Raw genomic sequence first — 18,680 nt, forward strand, 5'->3', positions numbered from 1 at the left:
ATTTGATATGACTTGAATTGTTAAAGAGCTCTTTCTTTGGGTTTTCTTTTAACCTTGGGTCTTGTGGTAGATGTATTCTATATTTTAGAAAGCAAAATAGGGAAAATTGGATAGTGAATCATATTTTTCTGTTGTTTCTCCTAAGTAATTCTTAACACAAAAATTCTAGCATGCAATGGAAACCACCCCAATTTAGATATTTCTTTGGGCTTGGATGCTGTGATTCTTTGTATTTCTCTCCTGCAAATCCTGTATATTAAAAGCCTCTGTACTGAAATTTCCTTTTCATTGTAAGTCATTAGTTCCTTCGTGGAGCCACTGTTGCCTCTTGCTCTTGCTTTTCTTCTTGCTCTGGGTGTAGGTTTTGCCGCTGGCGTGGGCGAAAGGACAGCGAGGGAAGGAGCAGTTTCCGTAGCCTTGCTGCTGCTTGCTGTTCTCCCCCTCCCACCGTTGCTGCTCCCTCAGTGCCAGCCTCCACGATGAGATCGCTGAAACTCACTGACTTCTGTTCCTCTGCATGTTTGCTCGAGGTGTTCGTCTGTCATTTATTCATTTATTCCCTCATTTGCATGAGTGGGGAAAGAGGAACATGTAATCTCCTTTTTTTTTTCCCTGTTAATAATGGTTTTAGGAGACTCCTAAGGGTGGGTACTCTGTTTCAAGGGACAGGGGCTGCTAGCAGAAGGAGGAGCAGCCAGAATCTCAGAGATCCTCAGAAGAAGTAACAGCAGAAAAACTCTAGCTTTCATTTTTTGAGGACCTGTGAGTCTCCCACTGTAGTTGGCACTGTCTATAGTTTCTGTGTGTTCTTAAAAAGAGCTTGAACAACAGATGTTGTCCCCATTTTGTTGATAGGGAAGCTAAGAATCAATGAGGTGGCCAACTCGATGACTATGTTCACACAACTCGAAGTTTCGAAGCTGAGTTTTAAACGTAAACCTGTCTCACTCCAGAGCCCATGCTCCTCCACCGCGCCATCTGGCTTCACAGAGGAAACAAAGGGCAGGGAGCGGAGGCGGAGAAGCTTGAGTGGGTTTTGTGTGGGCTTAGGAAGACGTCTCGTGCAGCTCATCTCTTCCAGCCTCCTGCCAGTCTTCTCTCTGCCTTCACGTCTTTGTGGTCCTTGTACCAGCTGAGTTTCTCCGGGTTACTAGTAGAATTGAGTCCTTCCTAATGCCAGGGCTGCGGAGGGAAATGACATGTTTATAGCCTCCAGAAGTGGGAATTCTGAACACTCCTATAGAATTCTTTTTTAACTTTTTTTTTCTACAGTGCTCTTCTCTACAGAACTATACTTAAGCTATAGCATGGGTAAAATAGGTCTTTCTAGACCAGCCTGCCATTGTTTCCATGGGAAAATATGTTCAGAGTTCCAGATAATAGACTTAAATACACTTTTGGAATATTCCCCACATGGGAGCTGGAATCCGTCTGTGCTGCAGATTTTCAGTAGGACTCAGCATCTGGAGATGACACATGGCGGGCTGTTTCAGGCAGATCGCGTCTGCAAGAGCGCCCAGTTCTATTCCTGTCCGTTTGATCGGGCACTAATACAGAATACAGAGTGAGTTCGCTCCTTACTTTAAAAGTGACAGATACTTTACATTTTAAACTTTTTAATGATTGTTATTCTAATACATTTTGACTGTATAGTATATATACGAGGCGGAACATTGGAAAGGTATAAGAAGATACATAATTTGTAAGTTCTCCTCTAATCTCTGACCCTTAGCCACCCAGTTTCTTTGTTTCCCTGCAGGTGGGAAATTTATGTCGTTGGGTGCTGAACTTCAGATAGAATTAGGTTTGTTCCGTTGCACAGTTGAGTTACTTAGAGTCAATTTGATCCTTTTAAGCCTTGCCTTTAAGCTTTGTTAGCTCTGATTCAGAGCAACCTTCAGTTAATGGCCAGTTTAGTCCAAATACTAAGGACTTCTGAGGACATGCTGTTTTGTGTAGTAAGAGGTCTTTTCTCATTGGCTGGTGGGAACGTGAACGGCTGTCACTCCTCGGTGAGATCTAGGGATTGTTTGGCTCACTGCTTTCTCGTTGCTCTTCCTGACCTCAGGTCATTTTCTCTCAAACATAAGTTGTTTAGCAGAGGCGTATCCGTTGGAGACACTGTGGGTTCCATCAGGCCATTGCAATAAAGCAAATGTTGTAATAAAACTAGTCTCACAAGATTTTTGGTTTCCCAGTACATACAAAATTTGTTTACATTGTAATCTATTAACTGTGTGATAGCATGATGTCTAAAAAATGTACTTGTATATACCTTAATTAAAAAAATGCTTCATTGCTAAAAAATGCTAAGCATTAGTATTAGAGCCTTCCGTGAGATGTCATTTTTTTTGCTGGTGGAGGGTCTTGTCTCGATGTTGATGGCTGCTGACTGATGAGGGTAGTGGTTGCTGAAGGTTGGGGTTGGCCGTGGCCATTTCTTAAAATAAGACAACAGTGAGGTTTGTCACAGCAGTTGACTCTTCCTTTCACAAATGATTTCTCTGTGGCCTGTGATGCTGTTTGATAGTGTTTTACCCACAGTAGAAGTTCTTTCAAAATTGGAGTCAGTCCTTTCATACCCTGCTGCTGCTTTATCAACTAAGTTTATGTAACATTCCAAATCCTTTGTTGTCATTTCAACGATCTTCACAGCATCTTCACCAGGAGTAGATTTCGTCTTAAGAAACCACTTTACTTGCTCATCCATCCATGAGAAGCAACTTCTGATTCATTAAAGTCTTATCATGAAATTTCAGTAATTCAGTCACATCTTCAGGCTCTACTTCTAGTTCTCTTGCCGTTTCCACCACCTCTGCATTACTTCCTGCTGTTGATATTTTGACCTCTTCCCATGAGTGACATGTGTTTTTAATGGCGTCTAGAATGGTGAAATCTTTCCAGAAGGTTTTCCATTGACTTAGCCTAAATCTGCCAGAGGAATCACTACCTGTGGCAGATGTCATTAGGCTTTGCTGTTCCTTCCACAGACACAGGCAGAGTAGATTTAGCATGATTCTTCAGGGCCTGAGGGTTTTCGGAAGGGAAATGAGCACTGGCTTCAATTTAAAGTCACCAGCGGCATTAGCCCCTAAGGAGAGAGTCAGCCTGTCCTGTGAAGCTTTAAAGTGAAATAGTGACTTCTCTTCTCTAGCTCTGAAAGCTCTATCTAGATGGCATCTTCTTCCAATAGAAGGCTGTCTCATCTACATTGAAAATGTATTGTTTAGTGTAGCCACCTTCATTAATTATCTTAGCCAGATTTTCCGGGTTACCTGCTGCAGCTCCTACATTATTAGCACCTTGCATTTTTATGTTATGGTGACAGCTTCTTTCCTTAAACCTCATTAACCAATCTCTGCTAGTTTCAAACCTTCCTCCCGCGGGTTCCACACTTCTGTCAGCCTTCACAGAAATGAAGAGAGTTAGAGCCTTACTCCGGATTAGACTTCAGTTTAAGGTAATGTTGTGGCGGTTTGATCTTCTGTCTAGACCAGTGAAACTTCCTCCATATCAGCAATAAGATTCTTTTACTTTGTTATCATTTGTGTGTTCACTGGAGTAGCACTTTAATTTCCTTCAAAAACTTTTCTGTGCATTCATACCCTGGCTGCTTGGCACAAAAGGCTTGACTTTCGCCCATCTCAGCTTTGGACACGTCTTCCTCCCTAAAGCTTAATCATTTTTAGCTTTTGATTTCAAGTGAGAGCCATGAGTCTCTTCCTTTCACTTGAACACCTAGGGGCCATTTGTAGGGTTATCAATTGGCCAAATTTCAATATTGTTTGCCTCAGGGAATAGGGCGGCCCGAGGAGAGGGAGAGAGACAGGAACATCAGGTTGGTGGAACACTCAGAACACACAACCTTTATCCATTCAGTTTGCCATTCTTTGTGGTCAAGGCTTGTGGCACCCCAAAGCAGTTACATTAGTAACATCAAAAATTATTGACAACAGATCATTATAACAAATACAGTAATGAAAAAGTTTGGAATGTTGTGAGAATTACCAAACTGTGACACAGAGACATGCAGTGAGCAAACGCTGTTGGAAAAATGGCACCAGTAAACGTGTTGACACAGGATCGCCGCAGCCCTTCAGTTTGTGAAAAATGCTGTCCGCGAAGTGCAGTGAACGAGGTACGCCCGCACTAAGTCAACGCCTCGGGGAGACAGACACCTCTGCAGCCCTTCCGCTCTGCCAGATCCGTTCTCTGATCCAGTTCTGGGCACCTCACCTTGAACTCTGTTCTACTCAACTCTGCTTGAGTTTTCCCTCCTTGTCCCATGGCCTGGTAACCTTCTGGAGAGTATGCTGGGGGAATTGTAGGACTCATCTTTATTTTGGAGATCACAGTCCTGTGCTGCGTATTTTCCAGTGCCTGGAAAGTATTGTTTCATATTTTTTTTTTTTGTCAGTTTTAAAGTCATTTAAAGTGGGGTAGTAAATCTAGTCTCTTACTACATCATGGCCAGAAGCAGAAATCTTGGGTATGTTTAGGGACTTACATAGTATTGCATTATGTTAGACTTGATCTCTGGTTAGAGCAAAATCTCCCAGTTTATTATTTTTCAAGATTGCCTTCACTTTAGAAAAAAATGTTGGTATATTGATTGAAATGGCATTGGAACCTGTGGGAGAAAATTGACAATATTGAGTCTTCTGGTTGATGAACATGCTGTGTGTGTGTGTGTCTTCATTTAATTAGCTATTCTTTATCTCAGTGAAGTTTTATGGTTTACTTTGTAGAGTTTTATATATCTTTTATTATAAATGTTTGGGGTGTTTGATTTTTAATGCTGTTATAATTGATATATTTGAACACTATTTTTGTAGCTGATATATGGAAAAAATATTTATACCGATCTTGTATCCAGCAACCTTGTAAAACGTAATTATCATTTCTAATAACTTGCTTGTATGTTTCTTTTGAATTTGTACACTCACAGTTATATTGTGTGTGAATCGTAACAGTATTATATATTTTTCCAATCTAAATACTTTATTTTCCTTGCCTTATTTAAATAACCAGGATCTTCAGTATAGTGTTAAGTGGAATTAGTAATAGGGCATCCTTGTCTTATTTTCTTTCTCACTGGGAAAACTCTCAACATTGTACCATTTTGGGTGACGTTTACTAATTTTTTTAAATACAATCTTTTTATCATATTAAGGAAATCCTTTCATTTCTGGTTTGCCAGGAGGATTATTACAGAAGAATGTTAGTTTTTATCAGATGTCTTTTCTTTATCTGTTGAGATCATTGTATGTTTTTTCTCTTCCATTCTGATAATGTGAATTACACTGATTGATTTTCCTGTGATAGTAATGTTTTATTCCTGGATTTTGGGGCTAAACACAACTATATTTATATTTAAGTACATTTTTATTATAAAATGTATAAATGTAAAATGATAAATATAAATATATAATATATAATATAAAGTAATATAAGTATTATATACAGTGCATTTTTAAATAGTCTGGATCTAATTTATTGATACTTTATTGAATTTTTTGCATGTAGGTAGGTTCATGAATAGTTTGTCCTTCAGTTTTTCTTTTTGATAGTGTTCTTGTCAAATTTTTAAAAATTGTGCACTCCTAACATATTTTATTGAGGTACAATTCAGTGGTTTTTAGTGTGTTTACAGAGTTGTGAAACCCTTACAACTATCTAATTTCAGAACATTTTCATCATCCCCAAAAGAAACCCCATGCCTGTTAGCAATCATTCCCCATTTACTTCTCCTTCTACCCCCTAGAAACCACTAAATTTACTTTCTGTCTCTACAAATTTGCCTATTTTGGATATTTCATGTGAATGGAATCATACAATATATGGCCTTTTGTGTCTGGCTTCTTTCTCTTAAAAAATATATTTATACACACACACACATACGCATATATTTTATCTTTTCCCAAGGCTATGTTTATTGATTTTAGAGAAGAAGAGTGGTGGGGGGCGAGAGAAAGAGAAATGTTGATGTGAGAAAGAAATCCATTTATGCTGAGACCTGGGATCGGACCCACAACCTAGCTATGTGCCTTGACCAGGAACCAAACCCACAACCTTTTGGTGTATGGGACGATGCTCCAACCAACTGAGCCACCTGGCCAGGGCATCTTAGCAAAATAATTTTAAGGCGTCTCCATGTTGTGGCATGTCAGTGGGTCGGTCCTTTTAATGGCCCTTACAATGGCCTGCCCTCCTGTGGTCTAAAACAGAGCTCCCTCTCTCGTGAACTAAACCGGAGACGAAGAAAAAGAGTGGAACTCTTGCTGTAGCGAAAAAACTGTCTACTTTAGGCAGATTTTTGAGGAGAAGTTAAAAATAAACAATTTCAGGTTATTAAAAAAGTCAAGGTTCTCTCCATGATTATTATACTTTAATGCAATTTTATTATTTCTTAGCTTTCTAACTTTCTAGGGTTTTTTGTCTTATTATGACTGCGGATTGTGAGTATTGCCTTAAACTCTACTGGGATTCTAGATTGACACCTTGGGAATTTCCATTTCCATTTTGTTAATTTTTTATTTGCATAATAAAAACATTCTTGAGGATTCTGTGTATAGCTGGAAAGTTAACAAGAACATACAGAATAGTTCCATTTATCTGAATACTGAAGTTGCACATTGAATTAATTATTTAGTATTTATTAGCTGTTAGACAGTTTCAAGTATTCTAAGTGTCTTTGGTAGATTAATCTGTAAAAATATTCATAATAATTTTGTTAGATGGGTGCTAGCAATTATCTTTATTTTATAGATAAGCAGGGGTGCATAGGAATTGAGTATCTTGTGCAAGGTCACAAGTAATGGATAGTAAGTGATGGAGCTGAGATTTGAACCTAGACGGTCTGACTCCAGTCATAGATGTAGTCTGAAATGCTGGTGGGTGTGTCGCTCACCTTTGCAGTTCAGCCACCGTGTCTTGAATCCCAGAGGTGTGTAGAATGTTCTCTGTATCTGAAAGTGCTTCCCCACACAATGTCTCATGTAATATTCTCAACACTTCCAGGAGCAAGGTGGAAGTAGTATGAAATGTTTATTTATTTAGTTATATATTAAAGGTCTGCTAGATACTAGGCATTCAGTTCTTTGGAGATATCAAAGATGACTTATACTCCAGGGCTCCAATTTAGAAAAGAAGTTAAAATGTAAATCATGATACAGTGCAGAAAGTGCCCCCCTGGAGAGAGTGCGCGCTGGCAGACAGGAGTTGCGGGATGTTGCTCTGTATCGACAGTTTCCTTTTCTCTTGCTGTTGCTTCATTTCACTGGGCCGACTCTTAGAATTTTAAATTGGGTGGTCTGACCTTTCGGTTGTGAGTCATTCCGAGGGCTATTGTCACTGTTTGCAAAAATAGTCTGTAACGTGTGGTTTTATGTGGTCTTAGGGAATGACGGAGGAAGAGGAAGACAAACTGTTGGCGTTGAAAGACTTCATGATGAAATCTAACAAGGCGAAGGCGAACATAGTGGACCAGAGCCATCTCCATGACAGCAGTCAGAAAGGTGTCATTGACCTGGCAGCCCTGGGCATAACCGGGAGACAAGTCGATCTTGTCAGAACCAAACAGGAACCAGATGACAAGCGGGGTCAGTGCGTTTGTGTGTGTGTGTTCAGCACATATTATTAGTATTGTTAGTTATTCCATAAACCTGCTTTTAGCTTTTAGTCACATATCTCAGATACAGAACTTTCATACAGTGAGTGACTCCATTATGTAGCAGGGAGATTTGGGGGAGGAAAAGTGAGGAAGTGAAATAACAGTTAAATTAAGTACCTGCCAAAATCATGGCTGTGTGTGTGTGTCAGAATCAGGATTCAAATCAAAGCCTGACTCCAAAGCCCTTGTAATAAAAGCTCTTGTAATAAAAGTATTGCCTCTGTGGAGGTGTATGGTTGAAGATGAAATTCTATTTTTCATCCTTTTTAATGATTTTTAAAATTTCGTTGATTTTGGAGAGAGAGAAAAAACCAAAACATTGATTTATTGCTACACTTACTTATGCTTTCATTGGTTGATTTATTGTATGTGCCCTGACCCGGGATCGAACCTGCAACCTTAGTGAATCTGGATGACGCTCCAACCAACTGAGCTACCCAGCCAGGGCTCTAATTTTTAATCCTTGGAACTCTAACCCGAAGCCAACAGTCTGTATAAAATGAGATTTTGTTTTCTAGTTTGTTATTATTAAGTCATGCCCAGAGAACTGAAAGAAATAGTCTTGTTATTAATGAAATAACTACAAGGGAGTGGAGACCAGAGCAGCCTTAACCGTTTGAAGCCTGGAGATTTAGAACTATCAGCTCTTGTAGCGGTAACAGTGACATTGGTTGTATGAGGGTTTTCAAGATCTCGTCTTTTTCTCTTAACCCTTTTTGGGGATGCACTCACTTCTGAGTACATGACTTTAAAAATCCCTCTGTTCAAGTATCAGCTGATAAATTATGTTCAAAGTAGACCTCTAACTGCCAGATTTGAGATAAAGTATTTATGACTATCAGTGGTTTGCATCCATAATACATAAAGCACTCACAGATTAATAAGAAAAATGCACCCCCACAGGAAAAATAGTGAAGGGCTTGAACATATAATTGCTAGAATAGAAATGCCTGTGTTTGGACAGGTAAATAAAGAAATGTGAATTAAAACAGTGGCGTGCCAGTCTCTGCCTTTGTGCCAGAGCAGAGACTGATGATGTCTAGTGTCAGCAGGGTGTGCGGAAACGCATTTCACACACAGTAGGTGAGATTATAAATTGAACGTATTCTTGTTAGAAGAGACGTCTGCTCTTTGACTCTCACTTCTGGAAATTTCTCCTAAGAAAAACTGACGTGCATGTGAAGAAATATGTATGATAGTGTTCTCAGGGCAGGGGAAAAGGAAATAATTGAAGTATTCATTCATAGGGGAATGGTGAAATAAATATTCAACATATTTAGTTAAATAGGAGAAAAAGCAAGTTATTTTTGTAGAATAATATGGCAGTGTATTATTAAACTATATAGCTATGAGGTATACAAACTTACAGGGGTAATTCATGTAATATTTTGGTAATGCTAGAACTGTGTTACTTTATATACCTTTTGTAATCAGACAACGATTTAAAAAAGGATTTCTCATCTGTTTATGTCAGGAGGTAGCTGTATATCAACTGATTTTTTAATTTCTTCTGTTTTTACTTTGTTTTCCTAAGTAACTGATACTAGAAATAGGTAATATTTAGCAGTGTGGTCAATGGCACTGGAAAATTTTTTATTATTGGTTCTTCAGATGAAGTGGTTACTTGAAATGAGCTAGCCTTGGGAAGCTAGGAAGCAATTAAGTGTAATTATTAACACCATTGAAAGTGCATCTGTTCCCTCTGCCCTAGGGATGAAGTGAGAGTTAATGGGTTGTTACAGAAATATAAATAAATTAGAGACCATAAAGGACAAATAGGATGGGAAGTCCATTGCTGTCCTCCCCACCAAAATAAAAAAGAAAAAGGAATGAAAGCACATACTGGTTTTAGAGGCTTCCTCCAATCTATTCTGAATCTGTTTTCATAGCTAGAAAACATGTGAAACAAGACTCAAATGTAAATGAAGAATGGAAAAGCATGTTTGGGTCACTGGAACCACCGAACATCCCACAGGCTCTGCCTAAAGCGAGTGACCAGGAGGCGATTCAGACTGGGAAGCCTCCTCGTTCTGAGTCCTCCGCGGGCATTGGTGTCCCCTTGTCAACTTCTCCGCAGGTACTGTCCTCAGGCCATAGTCCTCCTTTTGTCTTTCTGTCCCATTCTATTTGGGATGTTTCAAGGCTTTGTGTCAATATAGTGACTTGTCCTCCAGGAGATGATGTTTCTTTTTAAGACAGGTGTATGTTTAACTTGATAGCCAAGAGGAAATCGAGGTATTGAAAGCACCAGAGAAGTCTTGTTTTAGAGCCCTCATTACTAAAGTGATCTGAAATTATGAATTGAAGACACCGTTATGAACTGTGGTTATAATTAGTCTGCAGTGAACCCTTTAAGTCTCCTTGTGTTCTTCCTCTAATATAACATAGTTATATCTGTAAAATAACAAAAATACTTCTGGGAAGAAAAGGCCCAAGTTAGCCATGTATGAAAATGTCATGCTGATTTTGATGTATGTGAAGTAAGTTTATAATTGAAGGTAACTCTTCCCTAGCCAGTCTTATTTTAAATAAAAATATTAACTGAACAAACTGATAAAATTCTATTTCTTCTTTTTACTTAATGAGGATTTTTGTTTAATGTTACTGCTGCACTGATTTTTTTTAGATTTTATTTATTTATCTTTAGAGGGGAAGGGAAGGAGAGAAGAAGAGAAACATCAGTGTGTGGTTGCCTTTTGTGCGTCCCCTGCTGGGAACTGGCCTGTAGGGAACCAGCCTGCAACCCAGGCATGTGCCCTGACTGGGAATTGAACTGTGATCCTGTGGTTCGCAGGCCTGCGTTCAATCCACTGTGCTACACCAGCCAGGGCTGATTTTTTTTTTTTAACGGAGAAGTTTGGAAATGTAATATTTGTGGTTAAACTTCATCTTAGCTAGGTTTTCATGGAAAACATGGATTTAAGTGGATTTTAAAAATTGGTACATTAATAAGGACTTTAAAGCTGATATAATGAATAAAGGGCATATAGGTTGTTATCAAATATACTTTGCTTATGACATAAATACCTGTAATTCTGTTTGTTTTACAGGTTCCAGAAGTGACAAATGTCCAAAGTAGAAAACCAGCAGTACAGGTTTTAAGTAGCACAATCTTACCATCCACCTACCAGATTCGGATCACAACTTGTAAAACGGAGCTGCAGCAGCTCATCCAGCAAAAGCGGGAGCAGTGTAACGCTGAGCGGATAGCCAAGCAGATGATGGAAAACGCCGAGTGGGAGAGTAAACCACCACCACCCGGTAACGTGCCGCGGCTGGGGAGCTGGATTTCAGCCCCCGCCAAAGCCTAGAATCTCATTCTGGGCACTGATAGTTAACTGCCAGGCAGAGGGGGTAAGAACAAACCGTTGCTTTGGAAGCCTAGTGGGGGACGTCATTGTTTGTGGAGTTTGGATCTTCTTAGCTGTAGGGGCAACTGGTAGTGTCTCGTTTATTCGACCACTTACGACGGTACCCTGTCTGTGGCCCACTTTCCTCACCTGTCACGTAAGCGTCTGCCTGCCAGCGTCAGTGCCGTGCCGCTTTCTCAGTGGGCGTCATCGGGGTTCTTGGCGTAAACCTCAACTTTTAACATCGGAGGGGTTAACATAATTTCCTTTTCAAAAATAGTAAAAACAACTAGAAAATTATGGATACTTTGAAAAGAGAACAATATCACTAGTATCCCTACCATTCAACAGTTATCCACATTAAGATTTTGGGGAAACACTCCTATATTCTGAGAAGATTTAAAAGAAATTTAGAGATATTGCAGATGAAAGTGTGGCTCAGCTGTGTCGACAGACTTGCCCGGTTTGATGTGGTAGAGCTGGTCTTTGATACTAGATCGGCAGATTGTGGAGAACATTTTAATGAGTTCCTATGTACAGATGTTAATAATAAAAATTCATCTTGAAAACTGAGGAGAAATGCATCATGTGCTTATGTGTAGAGATTTAAAAATTATGTGAATTTCCATGGGCTTCTGTTGTGAACTCAGGGAGCATGCGTGTGAAGACAAACTATTTAAAGATTTAGAAAACATTGTTAAGTAGTAAGTGACATGTCAGGTCATAGAAATTTTCTTATCAAAATAAATATCCTCGAATATTTAAGTTGTTTCTGTAATATACTTCAGTATTATTTACCAATCCTGCTTTAAAAAAAAGTTGACTGTGAACTATCTTTTTTATGATAGAATCTTTTTTAAATGGCATTTTACGGAAGTGGAGCTACGCATCTTATATAGTAATCACAGAAAAGGTGTCAAGTTTTGTGGTTCAAGAATTGTGCAGCGACTGTGGGGCTCTCAATTTTTTTCTTTCCACACTTGAGTGGTTGTGTGAAATTGATTTTCTCTAGAGGGAAGTGTTCGGCCTAGCCTGGGAGATTATCTAGACTTCATGACAAAGTGTTTCTGATCATTTTCAAATCCAGCATATCCTCCCTAAAAATCATGTGCAGCTGTTCTTCCCAAACATGTGGGCTAGAAATCCAGTGGGAAACATTGTATTTTTTATCTTACAGTAAAGCCAGGTTTGGAAATAGTGTTGGTTTCAGTTATTTTTCTTGGTAAAAAAATAATTTCATCCTAAAATGACATTACAATTACTTAAGTAGGCACAGCACTAACTCCTAATATGGTATGGTCTTCAGCATAGCCTTCTATTTTGTTGTAAAATAGAAGATCTGGGTCTTTGAGACTTTCAGGCCCAGGCTGCCTTCCGAGCATCCAGTTTCCTCCAGGTCGGGACAGTCGTTACCTCCGGCTACTGAGCAGGTAGTCAGTTTTTTTCTGGGTAGCAAGTGACCGTTGTGTCTTCTCAAACACTGGAGAAGGACTCAGGTCTTTCTAAAGCTATTTGAGCAACACTTAATTGCTGTCTTGGTTGTCCTGGTAGATAGTCTTGGTTGTCCTGGTAGATAATAGTATCTTTCGTGGTCTAGTAAACCACTCTGTGTTGGCTGTCTGTTGGTACTTTTCATTTAATTCTTATTATTATTCTCATGCTGGTTGTTGGTTACAGGAGGGGGGAGGGAAAGATTGTATTTATAAAGGTACACTCCTTTGCTTTTTCTTAGGGTGGCGTCCTAAAGGGCTACTGGTTGCACATCTTCATGAGCACAAATCTGCTGTGAATCGAATTCGAGTCTCTGATGAACACTCACTCTTTGCAACATGTTCAAATGATGGTACAGTGAAAATCTGGAACAGTCAAAAGATGGAGGGGAAGACAACTACTACCAGGTGAAATATGCTTCGGAGAGTCCATTCATTCGTTGGGTTAACGCATTATTGGTTGTTCACATTGTGTGTGATAGACATTGTCTCAGGTGCCAGGGATCTAGCAATGATAATTGGACAAAAACATCTTTTATGTGGCAGGTGATGGAAAATAAACAGTATAAGTAAAACATACAGTATGTTAGGTGGCCAAATGTTATAAAAGTACAGCAGGAAAGAGAGGGAATGCAGTATGGGTGGGGTAGGGGAGAATTTTAAGTAGGTTGGTGAGAGAATACCTTACAGAGAGACTGTCATTTGAGGAAAGACCTGAAACAGGTGAAGAAGAGAACCACGTGGGTATCTCGGGAAAAAGCCTTCCAGGCAGAGGAAACAGGATTTCAAAGGCCCTGAGGCAGGAAGATGTTTAGCGTGTTTGAGGAACCACAGGAAGGTCTGTGTGGCTGGAGCAGAGTGACGAGAGGGACAGGAAGAGCCAGGTTATACAGGGCCTTGCAGGCTGCTGTAAAGGACTTGGGCTTTGACTCTGAGGGCAGTGGGGAGTCTGAGGAGGGTTCCAAGCAGAGGAGAAGCATGATCTGAATTAGATTGTTGAGAACAGACTGAGGAGGGACTGGACAGAAGCTGTTAGGCCTGTACAGTATAATTCAAGCAAGGGCTGGGGGTATTGGGAAATGATCAGATTCTGGGTATCCTTTGATAGTAGAGCCAACTCGATTTGTTGAGTATATTAGATGGAGTATGAACAAGAAAAAAGTCAGAAAATGGTGGAATGGCTAGCTAGACAAGGAAAACACATACTCCCATGACTTCACTGTTATGGTCGAAGTAGAGATAATTTATGACTTGAAATGCCAAAATCTTTAAATATGCACGATGTGCTTTTTTTCTGTTATTTATTGTTTATTTTTTCTTTTTTAAAAATCACATTTTAATGATTATGCCAAAACAGTCAAAAATTGCAATTGTCCCAATTTTTCCACCCTTGCCCTCCTACCACCTAGGACCCCCCACTCCCTCAGGCAATCCCCACACTGTTGTTCATGTCCATGGTCATGCATATAAGTTCTTTGGGTACTCCACTTCCTGTACTTCACATACTGTACTTCACATCCCCATGACTACTCTGTAACTACCTGTTTGTACTTCTTAGTCCACTTGCCTCTTCCCCCATTCCCTAACACTTTGTTCCATCTGGCAACCATCAAAATGCATACTCTGTATCCATGGTTCTGTCTCTGTTCTTCATACTTGCTTAGTTTATTTTTTAGATTAAATTATTGATATATATTTATTGCCATTTTATTGTTCATAGTTTTGATTTTTTCTTAAATAAGTCCCTTAACATTTCATATCATAATGGTTTAGTGATGATGAACTGCTTTAGTTTTTTCTTAATCCAGGAAGGTCTATATCTGCCCTCTGATTCTCACTGATAGTTTTGCTGGGTAGAGCAATCTTGGCTGTAGGTCCCTGCTTCTCATGACTTTTCAGTATTTCTTGCCAATCCCTTCTAGCCTGCAAAGTTTCTTTTGAGAAATCACCTAGCAGTCTTATGGAAACTCCCCTGTAGGTAACTAATTTATTTTCTTTTGCTACTTTTAAGATTCTCTATTTTTAACTTTTGGCATTTTAATTATGTGTCTTGGAGTGGGCCTCTTTGCATCCATCTCATTTGGGACTCTGTGCTTCCTGGACTTGCATGTCTATCTCCTTCACCAAATTAGGGAAATTTTCTTTCATTTTTTCAAATAGATTTTCAATTTCTAAGTCTTTCTCTTCTCCGTCTGACACCCCTATCATGCAAATGTTGCACCTCTAAAGTTGTATCACACTGCTTACACTCTTCTCATTTTTTTGGATTCTTTTTTTTCCTGTTGTTCTGATTGGTTGTTTTTTGCTTCCTTATGTTCCAAATCATTGATTTGATTCTTGGCTTTATCCACTCTCCTATTGTTTCCCTGTAAATTGTTCTTTATTTCAATTAGTGTATCCTTCATGTCTGCCTGGATCTTTTTTATGCTGTTGAGGTCCTCACTAAGTTCTTTGAGCATCATTATAACCAGTGTTTTGAACTCTGCTTCTGAGAGATTGCTTATCTCCATTTCATTTAGCTCTTTTTCTGGAGTTTTGATCTGTTCCTTCATTTGGGCCATGTTTGTCTCCTCATTTTGGTAGCCTCTCTGTGTTTGCTTCTATGTATTAGGTAGAGCTGCTTTGGCTCTGTGTTTTGTTAGTGTGTCCTAATGTAGTAGGTGTGCCCTTAATGTTGGCTGAGTATACCCTCTTCTAGTAGTTGGGCTCTGATTGCTGTTGGCAGGCCAGTGGGAGAAATTTACCCAGGCCAGTCAGTTGCAAGGACTGATTGTGACCGTTGAGCACCGGCCTCCCCGCTCCATGGAAAATTAGCTGTGTGGGGCCAGGATGGTGGTGCTCTAACATGGTCTATAGCTGTCCACTGGGTGTGCACGTTCTGGGGTTTCCTGGGTGGTGTAGGCCAAGGTCAGCTAATGTGGCCAGCCCGGTGGCCCCGGGCTTCCACATGCGTTCTGCCCGGGGCCACCCTGCCTGGGCTATAAAGCAGTCTGAGATGGCTGCTACTTGTGCCAGGCCTGGGGCCAATCAGCAAGAGGTATGAGGGCTTGTAGCTCACTGAGGCTGGCTGTTGCTTGTCTGATAGTAGCTTAGTTTTTTACTGTATTTTTTCCATTGCCATTTACATGATGTGATTTTGGTAAGTGTGACTATAAGAAGTATTTTAGATTTCTACTACTTTATAGTTACGTCCTTACATGATAGTCTGTTGGCCACCCCAGCTGTTCCCCCAGTTCCCCTATTTCCGTCAACTTTGCCACATTCATATTCTGTGCCTAGTTTGGTCTGGGTCTGAAAAGAAAACCAGTAGAAATTAAAATGGAATCTCATGTACCCAAAATGATGTGGAAAATCTTTGGCACTTTTCTTGTTATCATGTCATTGACCATAATTTACCACAAAATAATCAAATAACTTTGATAACTAAAAGTTACTCCTTACTAGTCAGGTACAGTTTTTTGTTTGTTTTTTTTAAGAACTCTGGATTTTATCATGATTAATTATTGTTTCCATATTCATTCTCTTTTGGCATTGCATTGGTCAGAACATAAATCAGAAAATGTTAAAAGAATCCTGGTTCTGTGTAGCAATTTTTTGAGCATTTTATTGTGAAATTTTCAAACCTATACGAAAAGTTGAAAGAATCTGACAGTGAACATCCGTAGACTTGTCACACAGATTCCACGATTAGTAATTTCCTATCAGTTCATCTTTTAAAAATGTATTTCAAGTAAGGTGTAGACATTAGTACACCTCCCTAAAACCCAGCATGCGCATCGTTAAATGGGGCTCAGTGTCATGTTAGGAAGCACAAGGGTGTTAAGTGAAGCACTCCGTGGGTTTTAACAAGTACCCCCGTGTGACTTAAACTGCTCTAAAGGTGCAGAACAAAAGCACCACAGCAGAATGTTCTACTCGTGCTCCTCCACAGACAGTTCCTGCCTCCTCCCTCCCTTACAGCTGTTAAAAAAGTATTTTCCCCACCATGATGAGCGTTTTTAAAAGTATTTTAAACATCTCTTCTGATAATTACTTCCCAAATGGTCTTTGTTATTGTCATCACCATTTGCATTCATTGTATCTTTTATTTAGGGGGATAAATTTAATTGATATGAGTAAACCTCTCAAGTAAGAGCATGGAATCATCTGTTAGCTATGCACAACCTCACTTGGTAATTCCCAAAGGGTTTTTGTCACAGAGCCAGCGTCGTATTTTACACAGTGGTATCTAAGTGTCACATTTCAGACAGTGCTTTCCCAGGAAATGTGGTGACTTAGCTGACTGTACAGTTGAAGTTTGCATGATGATTAGGAGATTGTATTTCCCCTGGATGCATCTGCTCTCTTGATCTGCCATTCACACCTGTTCTCGCTGTTCAGTGCGATAGACCTTGGCTTGAAGGTGCTTTGTTCCAGGTCCAGGGTGGGAAAGAGGGGAAGGGAACAGAATGTGTTGCTTGTATCACATGCCTTCATGAACTGATGAGGGGGGAGGAGGCCATTATTATTGCCAGAACCAAGTGGGAAACAGCAGGTGGCTGGGATAGAGCAGTAAAACTGTGTTTCCTTAGGAAATGTTACTGAGGCTTTTCCCTCATGTGTTATGTTGGCCGACTGACTACCCAGTTCCCACTCATAATATTCTAATTGAATTATGATTGGTGACTTAAGTCACCTGGATCTCGGCTCTGCCATTTTCTTCTTTGTTTTGAGTTATACTGTTTGTCCTGTAAAGACTGCTTCTTGAAAAATTGCTATTTAACTTTCACATAGATTTTTTAACTTAATAGTTTATTGTATTCTAGATTATATTTTCCATATATGCTTCTTCTGCCTTATTTTTTGACTCATTTAGCTTCTCAGTTTTAGGGAGATTGATGCATTTGGTACTTACTGAATTTGATGGTAAAATATTTAACTGGAGTTTTGGCCCAATGAAGAATTGAAACAATTGAGAGGTGTGCAAGAAAGTTAATGGGTTTTAAGGTTACATATTTTAGAGTCACTGCTAGTGCTTAAAGGTGAAGTTTTTGTGTTGTACGACTACCATGGAAAAAAGGGAATACAAAGGGTTATAAAGACCTGTGAAGGCCTGAGATCTGAGTCTTAGGAAATTGAACTTGGAGAATGGGAAAAGAGGGGTTAGAAAAGGAGAGAGAAGCAGCCATTTATGTTACATTAGACTGCAACAAAGAGCTGTAAGAAAAGGACTTACAGGGAGCTCTGTAATGCAGTCAAAAAGCCAAGTAGCATGAAAACCTAGTGAAGTTTTGAGCATGCTCATGCAGTGCCTTTGGTGGAACATAGTTGAAATGCATTCATCTTCCCTGAGGGCTTTTTGCCAGTATATATCATAACCCTTTATGAGTCCATATCCTAAGGAAATAACTAAGAACAAACTCAGAGATTTAGTTTTAAGGCTGTTGAGATTGCCTTTCTTTATAATAGTAGAAAATTAGAGTCAAACTAAAGGTTTAGCAGTGAAATTAGACAAATAAGTTACTATGCAAGTATAAAATTGATATTGTGGAAATAAATGTAGGTTTAAGAAGAGCATGTAAGGTTTCTGTTTTTGGAATTACAGTAAGGACTTCTAAAAATCTCCTCCTCCAGAACAAACCAAAATCAACTTTTTCAGAAGTCTGTAAATTAACTAAAGTCCTGCATCAATCCAGAATGTTATTTAAGGAAAATAGCTGATTCTCAGAACAGCGAGTCATGTGGTCCTAAATTTTATCCCCTCTACAGTAGCTTTTGAAAACTAACAGTTCCACAACTATAATAGCCATAAAAACAAGCAGCTTAGTAGCTACTCAAGGGGTTATAAGTCCTCGGAAGTCCCCGAAAGTCCCATTTCCAAGGAATTGTCACTATTTGACCTTTTCAACAGCTGGCTGAAAACCTCCATTTTCTGGGTATATCTTTTTTTTTTTTAATCTGACCTGTGCCTTGTTTTTTGAGAAAAACTCCATACACAGGACATTTGTTGAAATTATCAGTGCTTTTCATTTAACGTTGTATCTGCTTGAGGTGGCATTACCAGTTGTAGCTAACAAGAGGCTCACAAAAAATCTAAAGGGAAGAACGAGGGATGAGATGCATAGGGGCCTTTGAAATATTGATGTTATTCATGGTTGTCTGAAAGGCCACTTGCACATGCAAAGTTGT

The 18,680-nt window shown here is 39.4% G+C and overlaps 1 protein-coding gene across 8 annotated transcripts in view; it reads left to right on the plus strand.

Moving 5' to 3' along the window:
• The window catches only part of PIK3R4 (phosphoinositide-3-kinase regulatory subunit 4), a 65,705-nt gene that overhangs the window by 33,269 nt on the left and 13,756 nt on the right, over positions 1-18,680 (plus strand). For all 8 annotated transcript variants that reach the window (XM_053669346.1, XM_053669345.1, XM_037143924.2 and 5 more), the window contains 4 exons: positions 7,400-7,601; positions 9,562-9,749; positions 10,723-10,933; positions 12,755-12,920. In XM_053669346.1, the coding sequence (XP_053525321.1) occupies positions 7,400-7,601; positions 9,562-9,749; positions 10,723-10,933; positions 12,755-12,920 (767 nt within the window). The remainder of the gene's footprint in view (positions 1-7,399; positions 7,602-9,561; positions 9,750-10,722; positions 10,934-12,754; positions 12,921-18,680) is intronic.

Source organism: Artibeus jamaicensis, unplaced genomic scaffold (assembly GCF_021234435.1).
Source record: "Artibeus jamaicensis isolate MK-2021 breed Jamaican fruit bat unplaced genomic scaffold, CSHL_Jam_final contig_519, whole genome shotgun sequence".
Lineage (NCBI taxonomy): Eukaryota > Metazoa > Chordata > Mammalia > Chiroptera > Phyllostomidae > Artibeus > Artibeus jamaicensis.